The sequence below is a fragment of the Cherax quadricarinatus genome, chromosome 57, assembly GCF_038502225.1.
Source record: "Cherax quadricarinatus isolate ZL_2023a chromosome 57, ASM3850222v1, whole genome shotgun sequence".
Taxonomy (NCBI): domain Eukaryota; kingdom Metazoa; phylum Arthropoda; class Malacostraca; order Decapoda; family Parastacidae; genus Cherax; species Cherax quadricarinatus.
The window spans coordinates 1536311-1556822 of NC_091348.1; the positions used below are offsets into that span (position 1 = coordinate 1536311).

Here is a 20512-nt window from a genome sequence, read left to right on the forward strand (position 1 = left end):
TGACTTGGAGGGTGTATAAATCTGTAGTGGAGTTAAGACAGGGTAGGGGTAGTCTAGGAAAGGGTGGAGGGAGAGGATATTATAATCATGGGGAAAGCGCTAAACCCGTAGTATTATACAGCACATGTGGGGGGATGGAAGGTATTCACGCTCAATTCAGGGAACTGGAGCATACAGTTCCCTAGATCAAGAGCCCTTTGAGGGGGAGGGAGGGAGGGAGGGATAAAGGTTTTGTGTGCGAGGGGCTTGGAGCTTCCTTACAGTCAGCGCGGGTAGAGTTAACCTGAGCCAGGTTATCCAGTCTAGTTTTCACACTTTTACTAGTCTTCATGTACTTACTAACTTGTGTATTTTGCAGGCGGCAGGTATGTACATGTGAGGAAATAGTTTCTTGCGAAGTTATCTTAAGGAGTGGATTCTCACCGCTCTTCGTGACGCATGTATGATATCCGAACGGTAGATAGTAGGAGGGAGGGCGTTGGAAATGTGGTTGAGTGAGAGGGAGGTGGGGTGAGTGAGGGTTAGAGGGTTTTGGCAATTGTAAAGTGCAGGGGGGAGAGAGAGAGAGAGAGAGAGAGAGAGAGAGAGAGAGAGAGAGAGAGAGAGAGAGAGAGAGAGAGAGAGAGAGAGAGAGAGAGAGAGAGTAATGGGCCACTAAGTGTAATAAATAGTTAGGTGTACAGGTACTAGTCGGTGAGTTACTATATAGTTATGTACTATTTCTTGTCTCACTAACTGGAATGCATCTAACTGCGAGTTACTGCTAGGCGTCAGCTTGTAAGACAAGTCCTCATAGACCAAAATAAGTATAATGCGGATTCCTTCGTCCGTATTTTTTTGTGGCTAAAACTCCGTGTGTTCTTGTTTTGCACTCCTTTTAAAATGACACAAATGACACATACTTGTACTTCTGTAAGTAGACATTTATAAGTGCCCCACTAACAGCTTCCTTTTATGTAAAACATTAATAAATTTCTCCCTCCCAGTGCTTTGTATCGTCACTTTGTTGACAGGTATTATTGCTGTGGTGCATTGTTTTCACAAATAATTCTCTGCTCACAGGAATTCTTTGCTCACAGATATTCTCTACCATGACGTATTTTGTTCTCATAGGTATTCTCCGTTCAGATATATTGTGTGTGTTTACATATACTCCCTTTTATAGGTATTCTCTTTTCACAAAAATTCTCTTGTCACAGGTTTTCAGGCATTCTGTTTACATTAATTTTATATTTAGAGGTAAACGATGTTTATAGTTATTTTCTGCTCCAATGTATTTTATGCTCACAATTACTTCCTGCTCACATGTATTTTATACGCATATATTCTATTCTCACTGATATTCACTCCTCACAGGTATTCTTTGCTCAATGGGTTCAACCGACAGCGTCGCAGTGCCATGGTTAAGAAGCAGCGTCAGCGTATCAAAGACAGGAACAACATGTCCATATTCTTCGTGCTAGTGTTCATGCTAGTGTTCGTGGTTATCCTGGTGGCCGAGGTGTTCTTCATCGACGAGCATCGAACTGGGATGCTCTTCACGGGCAAACGGCCGTCCGAGTTCGACCCTATCGGTGACATTCCCGATTACTTCATGGACGATAAAAAGCTGGTGGGTCAACTGGAGATCGATACTTACAGGAGGCAGGAACTCTCCGTCAAGGGCAAGACCGGGAACCAGGAGAGATTTTACAGAAAAAACGTGGATGAGACGCACCTTATGGCCAGAGTGACGGGAAACCTTGTCAAGTCGGTGCACGGTATTGCCAAAATGGACTGGCTCAACATGCTTGGCCTCAAGGAAATTGCATATTTTGGCAGCAATAGTTCCGCTACGGACGGTCAGTGGCAGCCTGTATATTACACTAAACACAAATTCTTCGTATACTCCGCTTACTACGACGACCGCAAAGGCAAAATCATTAGAGTCATTGGCGCCACTCAAACTAAGAAGAGTGACCGCGTCTGGTGTAAATACTGGTACTCCAACTCCAGCACTCTAATAGTTAATGGAGCGATTAAGATTATTAGGGAGAACTGGAATCTCAAGTTCTCTGCCTGTTTCATTGCCTGTCCGCTAATTATCTACAAAAACGGAAAACAGCCAATTCCACCCCCAGAGAGTGTTTCGATCATGGCCGATCCAGGAGGCAATGCTACCAATAAATTGCGGGTCATGAATCTTGATGTCAATAAAGAACAGGTGAAGAACAGCTTTGCTGTATGCGTAAAGCCACTTCACTTTGACTATAACAACGTTAATCAGATGATTGAGTTCCTGGAGCTAAACAAGATACTGGGAGTGGAGCACTTTACCTTGTACAACCATACGATTGGCAAAGATGTGGACTGCATTCTGAGGCAGTATGTTGAGCAAGGGCTAGTCAACATACTTCCCTGGAAACTCGATATAAAGTCACAGAAAGAAATCCGGACTGAAGGACTGTTTGCAGCCCTGAACGACTGTTTGTACCGCTATATGTACCAGTACAAATACATTTTGATGGTTGATCTGGACGAGTACATTGTGCCGCACGCCAACACTAGCCTTCCACAACTACTCCGTTACTTGCATACAAAGGCTGATGCCAGGAAGATCGGTGCAATCAGTTTCCAGAACTCCTTCTTTTATCTTCAGTGGCCTGATGACCCCAGCAGGTGAGAACAATTTGATAGGGATATATGAAAGACCAATAAACCATGGATACATGTATATATATATATATATATATATATATATATATATATATATATATATATATATATATATATATATATATATATATAGAGTAGGCTGGTAGACAGCAACCACCCAGGGAGGTACTATCGTCCTGCCAAGTGAGTGTAAAACGGAAGCCTGTAATTGTTTTACATGATGGTAGGATTGCTGGTGTCTTTTGTCTGTTTCATAAACATGCAAGATTACAGGTACGTCTTGCTACTTCTACTTACACTTAGGTCACACTACACATACATGTACACGTTTATTTATATACACTCATCTGAGTTTTCTTTGATTTTATCTTAATAGTTCTTGTTCTTATTACTTTTTCTTTTATATCCATGGAGAAGTGGAATAAGAATCTTTCCTCCGTCAACTAAAATGCCGGGAGCAATGGGCTAGTAACCATTTTTCCTGTATAGTCTACTAAAAAAAAGAAGAAAATTGTCAAAGTGGGAAGTCTGAATGTGCGTGGATGTTGTGCGAATGATAAGAAAGAGATGATTGTGGATGTTATGAATGAGAAGAAGCTGGATGTCCTGGCTTTAAGTGAAACTAAGCTAAAGGGGTGGGAGAGTTTCAGTGGGGAGAAATAAATGGGATTAGGTCAGGGGTTTCGAATAGAGTTAGAGCTAAAGAAGGAGTAGCGATAATGTTGAGGGATAAGCTATGGCAGGAGAAGAGGGATTATAAATGTATTAATTCAAGGATTATGTGGAGTAAAATAAAGGTTGGATGTGAAAAGTGGGTTATAGTAAGCGTTTATGCACCTGGAGAAGAGAGAAGTGTGGAGGAGAGAGATTTTGCGAAATGTTGAGTGGATGCATGGGGAGTTTTGAACTAAGTGTGAGAGTACTTGTGGTTGGGGATTTCAATGCTAAAGTGGGTAAAAATGTTGTGGAGGGAGTAGTAGGTAAATTTGGGATGCCAGGGGTAAATGTAAATGGGGAGCCTTTAATTGAGCTATGTGTAGAAAGAGGTTTCGTAATAAATAATACATATTTTATGAAAAAGAGGATAAATAAATATAAAAGGTATGATATAACACGTAATGAAAGTAGTTTGTTAGATTATGTATTGGTGGATAAAAGGTTGTTGGGTAGGCTCCAGGATGTATATGTTTATAAAGGGGCAACTGATATATTGGATCATTATTTAGTTGTAGCTACAGTTAGAGTAAGAGGTAGATGGGACAAGAGGAAAATGGCAACTAGGGAAGGAGGAAGTTCTGGTGAGATATAAGCAACTATTGGCAGAAAGGTGGGCTAGTGCAAGTATGAGTAGTGAGGAGGTTGAAGAGGGTATTAGAATGTGGGGCAGAAGTTTGTGGCTATAAGAGGCTGGGTGCAGGAGGAAAGAGGAGTGATTGGTGGAATGATGAAGTAAAGGGTGTGACAAAAGAGAAAAGGTAGCTTATGAGAGGTTTTTATAAAGCAGAAGTGTTATAAGAACATAATATATGGAGAGTAAAAGAAAGGTGAAGAGAGTGGTGAGAGAGTGCAAAAGGAGAGCAGATGATTGAGTGGGAGAGGCACTGTCAAGAAATTTTGATGAAAAGAAGAAAAAATTTAGAGTTAAACAAGTTAAGAATGGATTTGTCAGTTAAAAACAGAATGAGGGAGTTAGTAGAGAAGGGAGGCGGTAATTTCATGCACTGGCCAGGGAGGTATACCATCTTTTAGGAGTAAAGAAGAGCAGAATGTGAGTGTGGTGGAGGTACGTGAGGCATTACATAGAATGAAAGGGGGTAAAGCATCTGGAACTGACGGGATCATGACAGAAATATTAAAAGCAGGGGGGATATAGTGTTAGAGTGGTTGGTATTTTTGTCTAATAAATGTATGAAAGAGGGGAAGGTACCTAGAGATTTGAGGAGAGCGTGTATAGTTCCTTTATATAAAGGGAAGGGGGACAAAAGAGGTTGTAAAAAAATATAGAGGAATTAGTTTTCTGAGTATACCAGGAAAAGTGTACGGTATGGTTATTATTGAAAGAATTAGAGGTAAGACAATGTAGGATTGCGGATGAGCAAGGAGGTTTTAGAGTGGGTAGGGGATGTGTAGATTAAGTGTTTACATTGAAGCATATATGTGAACAGTATTTAGATAAAGGTAGGGAAGTCTTCATTGCATTTATGGATTTAGAAAAGGCATATGATAGAGTGGAATAGGTAGTAAGTTACTAAATGTTGTAAAGAGTTTTTATGAGGATAGTGAGGCTCAGGTTAGGATGTGTAGAAGAGAGAGAGACTACTTCCCGGTAAAAGTAGGTATTAGACAGGGATGTGTAATGTCACCCTGGTTGTTTAATATATTTATAGATGGGGTTGTAAGAGAAGTAAATGCTAGGGTGTTCGGGTGAGGGGTGGCATTAAATTATGGGGAATAAAATACAAAATGGAAATTGACACAGTTACTTTTTGCTGACGATACTGTGCTTATGGGAGAGTCTAAAGAAAAATTGCAAAGGTTAGTGGACGAGTTTGGGAGTGTGTGTAAAGGTAGAAAGTTGAAAGTGAACTTCGGAAAGAGTAAGGTGATGAGGATACCAAATGATTTAGATAAAGAAAAATTGGATATCAAATTGGAGAGAAGAAGTATGAAAGAAGTGAATGTTTTCAGATATTTGGGAGTTAACGTGTCAGCGGATGGATTTATGAAGGATGAGGTTAGCCACAGAACTGATGAAGTAAAAAAGGTGAGTGGTGCTTTGAGGTATATGTGGAGACAAAAAACGTTACCTATGGAGGCAAAGAAGGGAATGTATGAAAGTATAGTGGTACCAACACTCTTATATGTGTATGAAGCTTGGGTTGTAAATGCTGCAGCGAGGAGGCGGTTGGAGGCAATGGAGATGTCCTGTTTAAGGGCAACGTATGGTGTAAATATTATGCAGAAAATTCGGAGTGTGGAAATTAGTAGAAGGTGTGGAGTTAATAAAAGTATTAGTCATAGGGATGAAGAGGGGTTGTTGAGATGGTTTGGTCATTTAGAGAGAATAGATCAATGTAGAATAACATGGAGAGTGCATAAATTTGTAGGGGAAAGAAGGCAGGGTAGGGGTCGTCCTCGAAAAGGTTGAAGGGAGGATTTAAAGGAAGTTTTGTGGGCGAGTGGCTTGGACTTCCAGCAGGCGTGCGTGAGCGTTAGATAGAAGTGAATGGAAATGAATGGTATTTGGGACCTGACGAACTGTTGGAGTGTGAGCAGGGTAATATTTAGTGAAGGGATTCAGGGAAACCGGTTATTTTTATATAGTCGGACATGAGTACTGGAAATGGGAAGTACAATGCCTGCACTTTAAAGGAGGGGTTTGGGATATTGGCAGTTTGGAGGGATATGTTGTGTATCTTTATATGTGTATGCTTCTAGACTGCTGTATTCTGAGCACCTCTGCAAAAAAAGTGATTACGTATGAGTGAGATGAAAGTGTTGAATGATGATGAAAGTATTTTCTTTCTTTTTGGGTCACCCTGCCTCGGTGGGAGACTGTCGACTTCTTTATATATATATATATATATATATATATATATATATATATATATTTATATATATATATATATATATATGTGTGTGTGTGTGTGTGTGTGTGTGTGTGTGTGTGTGTGTGTGTGTGTGTGTGTGTGTGTGTGTGTGTGTGTGTGTGTGTGTGTGTACGTGTGCGCGCGCCGTTTCCCAAAGAGGCAGGGTAACCCAGAAAGAAAGAAAATCCCCAAAAAGAAAATACTTTCATCATTCAACACTTTCGCCTCACTTACACATAATCACTGTCTTTGCAGAGGCGCTCAGATACGACAGTTTAGAAGTCCCTTCAAACTGTCAATATCCCAAACTCTTCCTTTAAAATGTAGGCATTGTACTTCCCATTCCCAGGACTCAGGTCCGGCTAACTGGTTTCCCCAAATCCCTTCACTAAATATTACACTGTTCATACTCCAACAGCTCGTCATAGTCCCAAAAACCATTCGTCTCCATTCACTCCTAACACGCTCACACATGCTTGCTGGAAGTCCAAGCCCCTTGCCCACAAATCCTTCTTCACCCCCTCCCTCCAACCATTCCGAGGACGACCCCCACCCGGCCTTCCTTCCCCTACAGATTTATACACTCTCCAAGTCATTCTACTTTGATCCATTCTCTCTAAATGACCAAACCACCTCAATAACCCCTCTTCAGCCCTCTAATACTTTTAGTAACTCCCCACCTCCTCCTAATTTCCACACTCCGAATTCTCTGCATAATATTTACACCACAAATTGCCCTTAGACAGGACATCTCCACTGCCTACAGCGGCCTCCTCGCTAAAGCATTTACAACCCAAATTTCACACTTATATAAGAGTGTTTGTACCACTATACTTTCGTACATTCCCTTCTTTCCCTCCATGGATTGCATTTTTGTTCTCCACAGATACCTGTACGCACCTGTGGAAAATACTGGATATATTTTCCAAAAATACAGTGTATTTATGTAAATTAGTGTAATATATTGTAGGTAATAAAAATTAATTTGTAAATAAATAAAGAACCAGCGATGAGTGAGCGTCGCTGGGGGGAAAGACGCCATTGTTTTGAATGTGGTACAGGCACGTTAGTGAAATGTGCATAAAGTTTCGTCACTCTAGGGGTTATATTGGGCTTAAACCTCTCAAATAGGAGCCGAAATTGTTGGATTTGCAGTCCTGCATAACGTGAGCATTAAGCAGATGGACAGGACAGCTTTGTAACCCCAGCTAAGTTGTCTATGTTGAGATTCTGGCCAGTGTTTTCTTCATAATTTAGGCATGGGTTTGTGTATGATACACCAAGTAATCTCCAGACAAATTGGTGAGTATTATGATTATAAATTCTCCTTCAATGCATATGTATTCACATTTTAAATTTAATATACAGTCCACATATTTATATTAATGTTTTTACCAGAATTTCTGGTGATGTATATTTCATTTGAAATTAATATAGGTCCAGAGTGACTTGTGGAGAGAGAGATTATCGTAGGTATCGAAAGAGGACATTTTTGCGACCTAAGTGTCCTAAAATTCCTACTTGTCTCTGTAACCTTGATAAAGAATAATTATCTTTGTTACCATTTACTGGTATGTATCTTATGAGTTACATTCAGGTAAATGTAATTTTCCACAGCACCATTCGCCCCTTTTAACTTCATCAGTTCTATGGTTGACCTCATCCTTCATAAACCCTTTCGCTGACAAGTCAACTCCCAAATACATTCACTTCTTCCATACTCCTCTCCAATGTGATATCCAATTTATCTTTATCTAAATCATTTGATGCTCTCATCATCTTACTCTTATCTATGTTCACCTTCAACTTTCTACCTTTACACACCCTCCCTATATATATATATATATATATATATATATATATATATATATATATATATATATATATATATATATATATATATATTGTAAACTCCTCGCTACATGCCTATGCACTTTTGTTTAGCTTCTTAGTGTTTTTTCTCAAATGAGGTTGAGTGCAGTGCTTGTATACCCCAAGAAGGTTTTTACATATGTTATATAAAGGTTCGGAATGACCCTTTGATGAGGTTCCTGAAGGATCTACGATTTGTCACAGGCTCATTGGCTGAAGTGATTGTAAACCTCTGGTAATATGCTAGGTTCTATGCTCATCTCGAATTATCCCAAGTCTACTTCATGTCTGGTCTTTAAGCTCCATCATTCGCCCTTGCATTTGCTGGGGTTGAATTCAAGGAACCACAAATCTGACCAGTCCCGCGTTTTCACCAGTCTGTTTGGTGCCTTTCTCTCTCTCTTCCTCAGTTTTATTCTACTTATTAGCTTATATTATCAGGAAAGAGGGAAGATGTCTTCCATCTGGTTTATCATTCCAATAAATCAAAAACATTACTAGAAATAATACCGATCCATGCGGAATCCGTTTGTTACTCTTTCCCATTCTGACATCTCTTTCCTAACATTGTTTGCTTCTCTCCTCTAAGGCACTCTTTGACTCAGCAGAGAATGTTTCCTGTTATTCCTGCCTAGCCCTCAGGTTTTCGCTTCAGTCTCGTGTGGTACATTACTAAACGCTTTCTTGCAGTCTACGAGAAATGCAGTCAATCCATTTCTCTCTCTCTCTCTCTCTCTCTCTCTCTCTCTCTCTCTCTCTCTCTCTCTCTCTCTCTCTCTCTCTCTCCTGTCTCTCTTTCGTTACTTAAAGAATTCCAACAGGTTGGTAAGACACTATTTGCCATCTCTTAACCCGAGTTAATTTGTTATTCATGAAGCCATTTCTCTCACTATTATGCTTTTGATTCTTTTCTTTATTACTTTGCATAGTATGCATGCCAATGAAGCTGTTCTGTAGGTCAACTCTTCCGATCTTTTTTAGATATACGCACATCTGCTGTTTTCCAGATCTCTGGCAGCTGTTCCATGTCCATTGACTTACTATAAACTTAAGCTAGTGGTTTGGACAACGCTTTCGTGTTGGGAGATATTAACCACATAATACTTTTATGAGACTAAGTTTGTATGCCATAAAATGCACGCTTGACCAGTCACTGGCTAGTTTTCAGTCACGGCATTTCAGTTCAAAAATAATATCTTTATGTCAGTTTGGTTAAGTGGGGAGTTGGGTGGGGTGGCATAGATCTCACTGAGTTTGATTGCGTCTGGTCAGAACCCGACAGAAACCTAACCTATCCAAATTTAAGCTAACGCACCCTAGCATAACCTAACCTAGCATAACCTAACACAAACCACACATAACTATAATAACAAACATATTTTTAACTGAGTATATTACTGAGAAGCTCTGATTGAATACTAGCCACTGACTGACCTGGATGGACGTGCATTATTCACCAAAATAACTATAATTTACCTGGGTTTGGATATCACGTAGTGTGATGAGAAATAAAGTAAATGGCCGAGTAACAAAATTCAATGTTGACCGATGTTTTTTATCGTCTATTAGTAGCCTCTTTAGTTTTTTCAACATTTCAGTATTTTCCATTTCCATTGGCTGTTTTGGGTTTAAAACCAAAGTGTCTTAAAATGTTTTCTTCTGCAAACAAAACTCGTAATTTATGTTTCACATATTTTATCAGATTTCGTTCTGCATTTTTTCTTGATAATTCTCTGTATTTCGTCTTTTTCATATAGTTTACATTATACATAACTGAATAAAAATGTAATTCCATCTTTCTCTTGTTTACTATTGCCTTCTCAAAGATTGTTTCTTCTGTGTGTTTGCACACATTTCCACATTACATTGGTTGGTTGCAGCATTAACGTGAGTAAATACCAGTTTGAATTTGCTAGGAGTGAGTATATCTTTGTGTGTATTCAGCATTACCTGTGTGTAACTTAGTCCATCTCTTTCAGCGCCTCCCTCCCTCCGCTGGTGACTCTGAGGAAGACCAGACGCCGTCAGAGGTTCCACCCACACAAGCAGAGGTCTAAGTACATCGCTGTCACACCCTATGTGGTGGAGGCCGGTGAGCGAGAACAACTCAATTTTCTCTTATTCTCTTTTTGTAGCAGGTCATTAATGAGTATTCTTGTCCAAAAGTGTAAAATTCCGCCGAGTCTAATCGCATACCTCATCAATTTTTGGGGAAGCAGTTGTAAATGCGTTTTACAATGTATTTTCTTTTTACCTGTTGTATCTGATTATTTTTTTCGCAGAACGTTTAGTTTACTGTGGCAATTAAATATACTGTATAATTCAGTTCCAATAATAAAATATGTCTGACGATTGAAATATATACCAAGCTTACTCGTCTATTTTCTAATTTCTTTAATTCGCTTTTTCATCAGCCTTCTGTAAAATAATGCAATGAGAAAAAAAATTAAGAACAATGCATAAGTTTCTTCCATTTTCATCTTTACTTATCTCTACTTTGTTTCCCCGAGGAGGTTATTGTCGTCATTGAGTATTTAATGCATTGACTGATGACGCAAAAGATTGTCGAGTCACGTTTGAAACAAAGAAGAAATCGTAATGACATGATTACAAACAAACCACGGGTTCAATCCCCGCCCGTACCGTGGTTTGTTTGCAGTCGTGTCATTACGATTTCTTGAGTCATGATGACGGCTTTGAGGGGACGTGAGCCAGAGTTCGTCACGGCCATGAGGGCGGGAGATTCGTCTGTAAGTTGCATTTGTGGTCACAGTGGTGCCTATGCTAACCTTCCTATCGTGTATAAATATACCTAGTTGGATGAATCTTATTGTAACCAGCTTGCCCAGAGGATAGTGCGTCGGTCTGGAGTTCAATCCCCACCCGTACCATGGTTTCTAGTCAATGCACGTACCATTGTACATTCGCCTTACTGACACGAGCCATGCTCTTTTCTGTCATGTTAGAGATCACAGTCACCCTGTTAACTGGTTGTCTTTCTTACGGTTCTTACGGTGCCCCGTAGACTGGTGGCAGAAGCTCTCGCTTCACACGGTGAGTGTCCGGGTTCGATTCCCGGCGAAGGGGTGGAAACATCGGGCGTGTTTCCTTACACCGGTTATCTATGTTCTTCACCCTTCAGTAAAATGGGTACCTGGGTGTTAGTCGAATGGTGCGAGTCGCATCCTGGGACAAAACTGACCTAATTTGCCCGAAATGCTCTGTATAGTAAGTTTATTCAGGTATACACAAATACAGTTACACAGATTATCATACATAGCAGCATATGTGTAAAGAACTTAGGATAGCCCAAAAAAAGTCAGACAGAGTGACTTATTTCCAAACGACTTTCTGTATAGCAGTATGTCATTAAGGTCAGTTAGGCCTGTATACCTTGCATATGTAGTAAATAAAATTTTTTTTATTATTATCTGTTTCGCTCCATTCTCTCTACATGTCCGAACCACCTCAACAACCCTTCCTCAGCCCTCTGGACAACAGTTTTGGTAATCCCGCACCTCCTCCTAACTTCCAAACTACGAATTCTCTGCATTATATTCACACCACACATTGCCCTCAGACATGACATCTCCACTGCCTCCAGCCTTCTCCTCGCTGCAACATTCATCACCCACGCTTCACACCCATATAAGAGCGTTGGTAAAACTATACTCTCATACATTCCCCTCTTTGCCTCCAAGGACAAAGTTCTTTGTTTCCACAGACTCCTAAGTGCACCACTCACTCTTTTTCCCTCATCAATTCTATGATTCACCTCATCTTTCATAGACCCATCCGCTGACACGTCCACTCCCAAATATCTGAATACGTTCACCTCCTCCATACTCTCTCCCTCCAATCTGATATTCAATCTTTCATCACCTAATCTTTTTGTTATCCTCATAACCTTACTCTTTCCTGTATTCACCTTTAATTTTCTTCTTTTGCACACCCTACCAAATTCATCCACCAATCTCTGCAACTTCTCTTCAGAATCTCCCAAGAGCACAGTGTCATCAGCAAAGAGCAGCTGTGACAACTCCCACTTTGTGTGTGATTCTTTATCTTTTAACTCCACGCCTCTTGCCAAAACCCTCGCATTTACTTCTCTTACAACCCCATCTATAAATATATTAAACAACCACGGTGACATCACACATCCTTGTCTAAGGCCTACTTTTACTGGGAAAAAATTTCCCTCTTTCCTACATACTCTAACTTGAGCCTCACTATCCTCGTAAAAACTCTTCACTGCTTTCAGTAACCTACCTCCTACACCATACACTTGCAACATCTGCCACATTGCCCCCCTATCCACCCTGTCATACGCCTTTTCCAAATCCATAAATGCCACAAAGACCTCTTTAGCCTTATCTAAATACTGTTCACTTATATGTTTCACTGTAAACACCTGGTCCACACACCCCCTACCTTTCCTAAAGCCTCCTTGTTCATCTGCTATCCTATTCTCCGTCTTACTCTTAATTCTTTCAATTATAACTCTACCATACACTTTACCAGGTACACTCAACAGACTTATCCCCCTATAATTTTTGCACTCTCTTTTATCCCCTTTGCCTTTATACAAAGGAACTATGCATGCTCTCTGCCAATCCCTAGGTACCTTACCCTCTTCCATACATTTATTAAATAATTGCACCAACCACTCCAAAACTATATCCCCACCTGCTTTTAACATTTCTATCTTTATCCCATCAATCCCGGCTGCCTTACCCCCTTTCTTTTTACCTACTGCCTCACGAACTTCCCCCACACTCACAACTGGCTCTTCCTCACTCCTACAAGATGTTATTCCTCCTTGCCCTATACACGAAATCACAGCTTCCCTATCTTCATCAACATTTAACAATTCCTCAAAATATTCCTTCCATCTTCCCAATACCTCTAACTCTCCATTTAATAACTCTCCTCTCCTATTTTTAACTGACAAATCCATTTGTTCTCTAGGCTTTCTTAACTTGTTAATCTCACTCCAAAACTTTTTCTTATTTTCAACAAAATTTGTTGATAACATCTCACCCACTCTCTCATTTGCTCTCTTTTTACATTGCTTCACCACTCTCTTAACTTCTCTCTTTTTCTCCATATACTCTTCCCTCCTTGCATCACTTCTACTTTGTAAAAACTTCTCATATGCTAACTTTTTCTCCCTTACTACTCTCTTTACATCATCATTCCACCAATCGCTCCTCTTCCCTCCTGCACCCACTTTCCTGTAACCACAAACTTCTGCTGAACACTCTAACACTACATTTTTAAACCTACCCCATACCTCTTCGACCCCATTGCCTATGCTCTCATTAGCCCATCTATCCTCCAATAGCTGTTTATATCTTACCCTAACTGCCTCCTCTTTTAGTTTATAAACCTTCACCTCTCTCTTCCCTGATGCTTCTATTCTCCTTGTATCCCATCTACCTTTTACTCTCAGTATAGCTACAACTAGAAAGTGATCTGATATATCTGTGGCCCCTCTATAAACATGTACATCCTGAAGTCTACTCAACAGTCTTTTATCTACCAATACATAATCCAACAAACTACTGTCATTTCGCCCTACATCATATCGTGTATACTTATTTATCCTCTTTTTCTTAAAATATGTATTACCTATAACTAAACCCCTTTCTATACAAAGTTCAATCAAAGGGCTCCCATTATCATTTACACCTGGCACCCCAAACTTACCTACCACACCCTCTCTAAAAGTTTCTCCTACTTTAGCATTCAAGTCCCCTACCACAATTACTCTCTCACTTGGTTCAAAGGCTCCTATACATTCACTTAACATCTCCCAAAATCTCTCTCTCTCCTCTGCATTCCTCTCTTCTCCAGGTGCATACACGCTTATTATGACCCACTTCTCGCATCCAACCTTTACTTTAATCCACATAATTCTTGAATTTACACATAAAATTATTATTATTATTATTATTTATTATTATTATTAATTTCTAGCATGAATCTTAGCCCTGACTATGTCCTGTGGATGCCTGCCTTTCTCATTACATAGTCAAGCGCTTTAAACTCAACACCACTCGTGACTTGACCTGACCTTTGACATCTTTTCTATTTACCTCTTTACCTTTCTTGTATTTCCATTGCTTTTCTTGCCTTCTGCCTTAGAGGGTTCTGTCCTATGGAGTTTTGTCTCTCAGTTTTTTTTTTTTTTTTGTCCTTTGCCTGTGGGCCGTTAGTTCTCTTTCAGTGCTTCACTGATCACTTGTTCTTATGCACTACTACCACCACAACTAGCACTACTGCTATTACTATTACTACTACAACTACTACTACTGCGGTAATGGGGGGGGGGCGGCTAAATGATCACTTTTTCTCAGGGGTAGGGGGTAAACTTTATAGGCTATGATCACCTTTATCAAGGGGGCGTCTTTCTGCTATGATCACATTTTCTATGTAGGCGTTTTTCCGTTAGGACATCTTTCCTGAACGAGGAAAAGGGTGTTTTAAAGCTGATAACTTTCCAGGCTATGATCTAGCTCCTGGATCAAGAGCATTTATATTCATGGAGCAACCTAACTCCACATTCTTAGATCAAGATTCCGCTCACCTCCCTCCCTCCCCCAACAACCTGAGAATGTTCTCTAATGTGGTTAATATCGACCACAAAGGGTTCTATGAGACTTTGGAAGGGGTCCTTAACAATTTCCATCTTATTGTAAGGGGTGACACCAAGCCTAGAGGCTCGAAGCATTTGGAAACTTCAGCAAGCAAGACTCTCTTGGTTAATTTACGTCTTATGAATGCGCACCGAGATCCCTGGTTCAATAATGTAGTTACATTTTTTTTATATTTACACCTTATATCCCGAATTTTTACATTCGCCACAGGTAAGGCTACCTCAGTTATGCCATTATCATTAACATTAGCTGCAATATTTACATTAGTAACTAATGTTTCAGTGTTAACATCATTATCATTATAGTCATTATCATAAAAATTATTATTGTACAAACCCTTACACATTACAACATGATGCCTTCCTTTGTGGCATGGATGGCAATTATTCAGTTTGGCATAACAGTCCTTTACATTATGACCGCTTAAACATCTGATACATCTGTCAAGTTCTTCTGATCTTTCCATACTAACATCCCATGAATCATAAGCATTACAATTCTTGGAGAAATGAATACCCTTGCAAAACAGATAATCCTTCTTTTGCTTGACTTGTCCATTATTAACTAGGCTACTCTTATTTAGGTACATATTCCTCTTAATTTGATGTGGACAAGATTTTTTTTGGTTCCTGCCACTTGATATGTGCCTATGCAACAGTTTTTATGGGATGAATTATAATAATTATTAACATTAGGATATTTTTTCCAGTCATCGTGCATTACATTCTTAGAATTCTTGTAGACCTAATCTTATTTCCTCCAGAGCAAAATAACCCTCATGGTATGTATTAGATAATCACTCTATAGTTTTGCTGGTCAATTTATTTTGTAAGATAGCACTTAATATCTAGTCTGATTCCCCCAAATCAAACCTATTACTCAAGGACTTTAGAGTGCTTTCTAATTTGACCCTAAATTTTTGCAAATTGTGTTCTAAAGTTCTTAAATTAATCACAGTATTTACTAGGTCTAACCTACTATGCTCCCTATTACCTTAGGTCACCTCTAACTAGTCAACTGCCTCCAGATTACTAGAGTCAACATTTTGGAACCCTTGAATCAGGGCATATGCATCGCTTCTGACCTACTCTTTGAGATAAAATAATTTTGTTACATCTACTAGGTCATTCCTCACATGTACAACAGCCTTATATACTGACAACTATTCCTCCAGCTGTCTCCTGAACTAAATGTTGGTAGACGTAAGTCTGGGAGTTTTGGCAAAGTCCTAGCATTTATACTACTAGACTGTCCATTTGCAGTATTTACACATTTTAATTTATTTAATACCTCACTTTTACATGATAGTATTTTTTATTCCAATTCATAATACTGAATAATGAATAATTCCCTCTCATTATCATCTGCACAATTCATGTAATATTTCCCTATTTTCTAATGATCCCAAATATAATTCTAAATTAACCTTATTCACAATTTCTTCTGCAACCAGTTCCAGGCATTTACTACAAGCTCTGGTCACATGACCCTTTTTTGCATTAATGACGACTTTATAGCATTAATTCCCATGGATTTACCATCTGCATTAATTTCGTTACCTTCATTCAAGACCCATCTAAGTATTAAACTCAATTAATGAATACTGGTTGTACAAATTATACAGATAGACACTCGTATAATTCTTACAATATGCACCAAATATCCTAGCCAAATATTTCCTGGCTTAGCAAGTTAATTATAATTATTATAATATGCACCAAACAATTTAGCCAAATATTTGCTGGAATAGTAAATTAATTATAATTATTATATGTACCAAATATCCTAGCCAAATATTTCCTGGATTAGCAAAATAATTATTAGTGTAATAGCTTAGCAAATTAACAATTATAGCAATTACAATCCTAGCCTAACTGGGCTTAGCAAATCTAATTAATTGTGGCAACCATAATCCAATACACAACCGCCATTAATTAATTTATTTGCAGTAGTATGTGAACCCAGCAATCCATTTCTTTCAAACAAATCATTAAATTAAACCAAATTCTCACAGATTACATATTTGAGTTCGTTAGGATCAAAGGCTTAATTTGTGAAAAATTATTAATATTAGCAAATTATCTGCAGGAGGCTTACAGGGCATTACCTGAATTACCTGCAAGTAATTTGGTTGAGGTAAGTGGGACTTAGTCACAGTAGGTCGCTGAACTGCAACTCCTTTGACTGCCCACTTCCTCACTACATTCACTAAAAGCTAGACCTGACATTAAATTAACGATTTAATGAATATAAAATTAAAACCAGCTATGTACCAGCCTGTACAATGAAGTTTAATGAACTGTATGAGATTAGGCTTGCTGGATACACAAAAATATAGCTATTAGTACAAATTAAATTCAATATGGCATCTCCCCGGCGTCCCTACTCGCTGTTCTATCCCCCGCCCCCCTTGAAATTTCTCGAAAGGGTCAAATCAGCATCACATTTTATTACATAATTATTGTATAATTCAAATATATCCATGCTGAATATAAGAAGAAAGAAGGAGCACTGCAACAGGCCTACTGACCCATAAGAAGCAGGTCCATTCCACCCCCCGGCCTAGAACAATGACCACCTAGTCAAGTCACTTCCACTTAAGGAAGGAACACGGCACCAGACCTGTTGGCCCAAGGTAGTCACGTCCAACTCACACCCACCCACACCCACTCATGTATTTATCCAACCTATTTTTAAAACTACACAAGGTCTTAGCGTCTATGACGGTACTCGGGAGTTTGTTCCACTCATCCACAACTCTATTACCAAACCAGTGCTTTCCTATATCCTTCCTGAATCTGAAGTTTTCCAACTTGAAGCCATTGCTGCGAGTCCTGTCTTGGCTGGATATTTTCAGCACGCTATTTACATCCCCTTTATTTATTTCTGTTTTCCATTAATACACCTCAATTATATCCAAATTTTCCACACTGCTTAACCCCTTAACACGTATATTGAACTATAAATAATCAAAGATAAAAAATAAGTCGAGATATGTTTGGTACTAAAATGACAGAGAAAACACATGAAATGATTAAATGTGAATGTTTATCACGCTTCAAGCATAACGAAGCTTGACCAGTAAGTCAGCAGGTGCAGCTGCCATGGTCTGCTACTGAGATTTTTCAATCACGTGACTGAAGTCAGCTGATCAATACTTACCAGCCATATTGGACTTGACTCTGCGAGAACTTGTATTGATAAATTATACGATAAACTCGTGATTTATATTACACTGTGAACAATATCTCTCTACAGTGGAAGGCCCACAAACGTTTGGGACTGGTAAGAAGTCTACGTCAGTGACAAGTATCTGAAGCTGGTGAAAAAAATACTTAAAGCAAAAGGAAGCCTTTAAGTAATTTTGACGTTTCACCTAAAAAAAATGGCTTTATCAAGTACAGAATTTGATAAATTATTATAATTAAAAAAACCGCTTAGCCTACACAGGTCATGCAGCACAGCAGGGCAGGGAAGGTTGCAGGGGTATTGGGTAGCAAGAGGGAGAGGGATTATTAGGTCATGGAGTGCAGCGGGGCAGTGGACAGTGCAGGGGTAGAGGGTAGCAAGAAGATGAGGTAGAAAGGGCTGTGAGGAGTGCTAGAGGCATAATCATCAGAGTTTGTGCAGTAAATTTTTTTTTTTTATATTTTATTTAGAATGACAGTACATATACAGAGTACATACAATTATTAACATGGTACATCAATAAGGTACAAAGATAAACAGTAATTTACTTAAGGAGAGTACCGTACTCAAACACCTTCAAAATCAGTTGCTGTCAAAAAGTCAATGAGAGAGTCCATCAGCAAGAAGGGAAGGTAGAGTAAAGGCGTTAGAGCGGCGACGACGTTGGAGGTAAATTTTGCGTGCTCGTTGATAGAGTGAGCAGTCCAACAGAATATAGCTGACAGAAACTGGAACCTGACAATTCTCACAGAGTGGCTAAGGGCACCTCTCCATGAGATATCCGTGAGTAAGACAAGTGTGGCCTATGCGTTGACAGGAGATAGTAGTCTCCCAACCTCAACACTGATGACAAGATGGACAGAAAGCTATCCTTGGTTTAATAGAATGTAATTTATTATGTAGCAGATCAGACCAACGTTGTTGCCAATGGGTGTGAAGGTGAGTAGCAATTACAGCAAAATAGTCTGTGAATGGAACACCTCTATATGAAACTGGGAGGTCATGTACTACTGACCGTGCAGAATTGTCTGCCTGTTGCCTGACTCAAGAAATCGTAATGACACGACTGCAAATAAACCAGCGACGGGCTGGAGTTTTGAGACTCTATGACCGCGGGTTCAATCCCGGCCGGGGGTATGGTTTGTCTACCTGTTCATTGCCCTGGACGTCAACATGACCGGGGACCCAGCAAACAACAATATCTTTATGCTTGCTAGAGATACGGTGTAATCAAAGTTGGATACGAAGAACCAGGGGGTGACGTGTATCAGCACTAAGGGAGTCAAACTATCACAAATGGTGACACAGGCATAGATGCAATACGGAAAAGTACTACGAGAATGGCATACAATTCAGCCGTAAAAATGCTAGCTGAGGATACACAATAAATTCCCTCGCACGACGCTGTCCAGAAACGCTGCTACGAATCCGACGCCGTCAGAAGACTTGGAACCTTCGGTGTACACTGTGATGACATGAGAATGAGATCAGAAGTGGTTAAGAAAAAGAGAGCAAGGAGCCACCACAGGAAGTTTAACTTTCGCGCATGGCAGTGGGAAAGAACAGACAAACCGTCGGAACATCCCTGGGTGGTAGGGAAAAGTGAGATGCTACATGAACATAGGAAGGTGGTAACTGAAGAGAAGAAAAGAGCGAATGCAGTCGATGAGAAAAGGGACTGAGTAAACAGGGTCGACGAACAAATAAAGAACGTCTTCTGACATCAGCGACTATCCTATATATGGAAGGATTGTGGAGGTCATGAGAGCGATCATAATAGCGAAGGGTATGACCATCACGGAGATAGGTCAAGGATGGAATATTCGCCTCTGCATAGAAGCTCTCAACTGGTGAAGAGCGAAAAGCACCGAGGCATAAACGTAATCCCTGGTGATGGATGGGATTAAGGCTAGACAGAATTGCAGGAGTGGCCGCTGAATATATCTGGTCGCCATAATCAAAACTCGATTATGTCGACCAGAAGGCCGAGAAACCTGACTATTCGCGGTCCGGGATACGGGAGCCATATACAGTGCTCGTCACGGCATTCTGCCGGGTGAGCACCTCGACATAATGCTGTGATGAAAATCAAAGGCCTACCACACAGCAGGGTCTTTTTTCGTTAGTGCATTATGGCGGGTAGCAGCAGTTAGCATGACCTCACGGCCTGCCGCCACACTGCAAAATAACTCATCATTGCTCACGTGGCTGCCGTCGTGAGGGGAAGTGTTGCACGTTTGTCTCACATTCACCCCATCTTTTGTCTGGTGTTCCCTTTAGTTTTGGGGGTATACATGTTTGGTTATGGGTAAAAGGAAGGCTTTAACACCTGAAACTATAGCTCATATCATAGGATTTCGCAAAGCTGGCCACCAGACGAAAGAAATAGTGGAGAATGTTGGTGTGTGTGAGCGTTCAGTGAGGAAATGGGTGCAGCATTTCGAGGTTGGTGGTGGTGTCTAGTTACCGTCTGCCAAACCTCGGCCTGGCCCCTCAAAGAAGACATCTGTTCGTATCTTAAATGTGTTAAAGAAACAGTTATTCTCT

At 39.9% G+C, this 20512-nt stretch overlaps 1 protein-coding gene across 1 annotated transcript in view; it reads left to right on the forward strand.

The window, feature by feature from the left end:
- The window catches only part of LOC128693520 (uncharacterized), a 273150-nt gene that overhangs the window by 247536 nt on the left and 5102 nt on the right, over nt 1-20512 (forward strand). The window contains exons 7-8 of the mRNA XM_053783235.2: nt 1357-2658; nt 10097-10209. Of these exons, the coding sequence (XP_053639210.2) occupies nt 1357-2658; nt 10097-10209 (1415 nt within the window). The remainder of the gene's footprint in view (nt 1-1356; nt 2659-10096; nt 10210-20512) is intronic.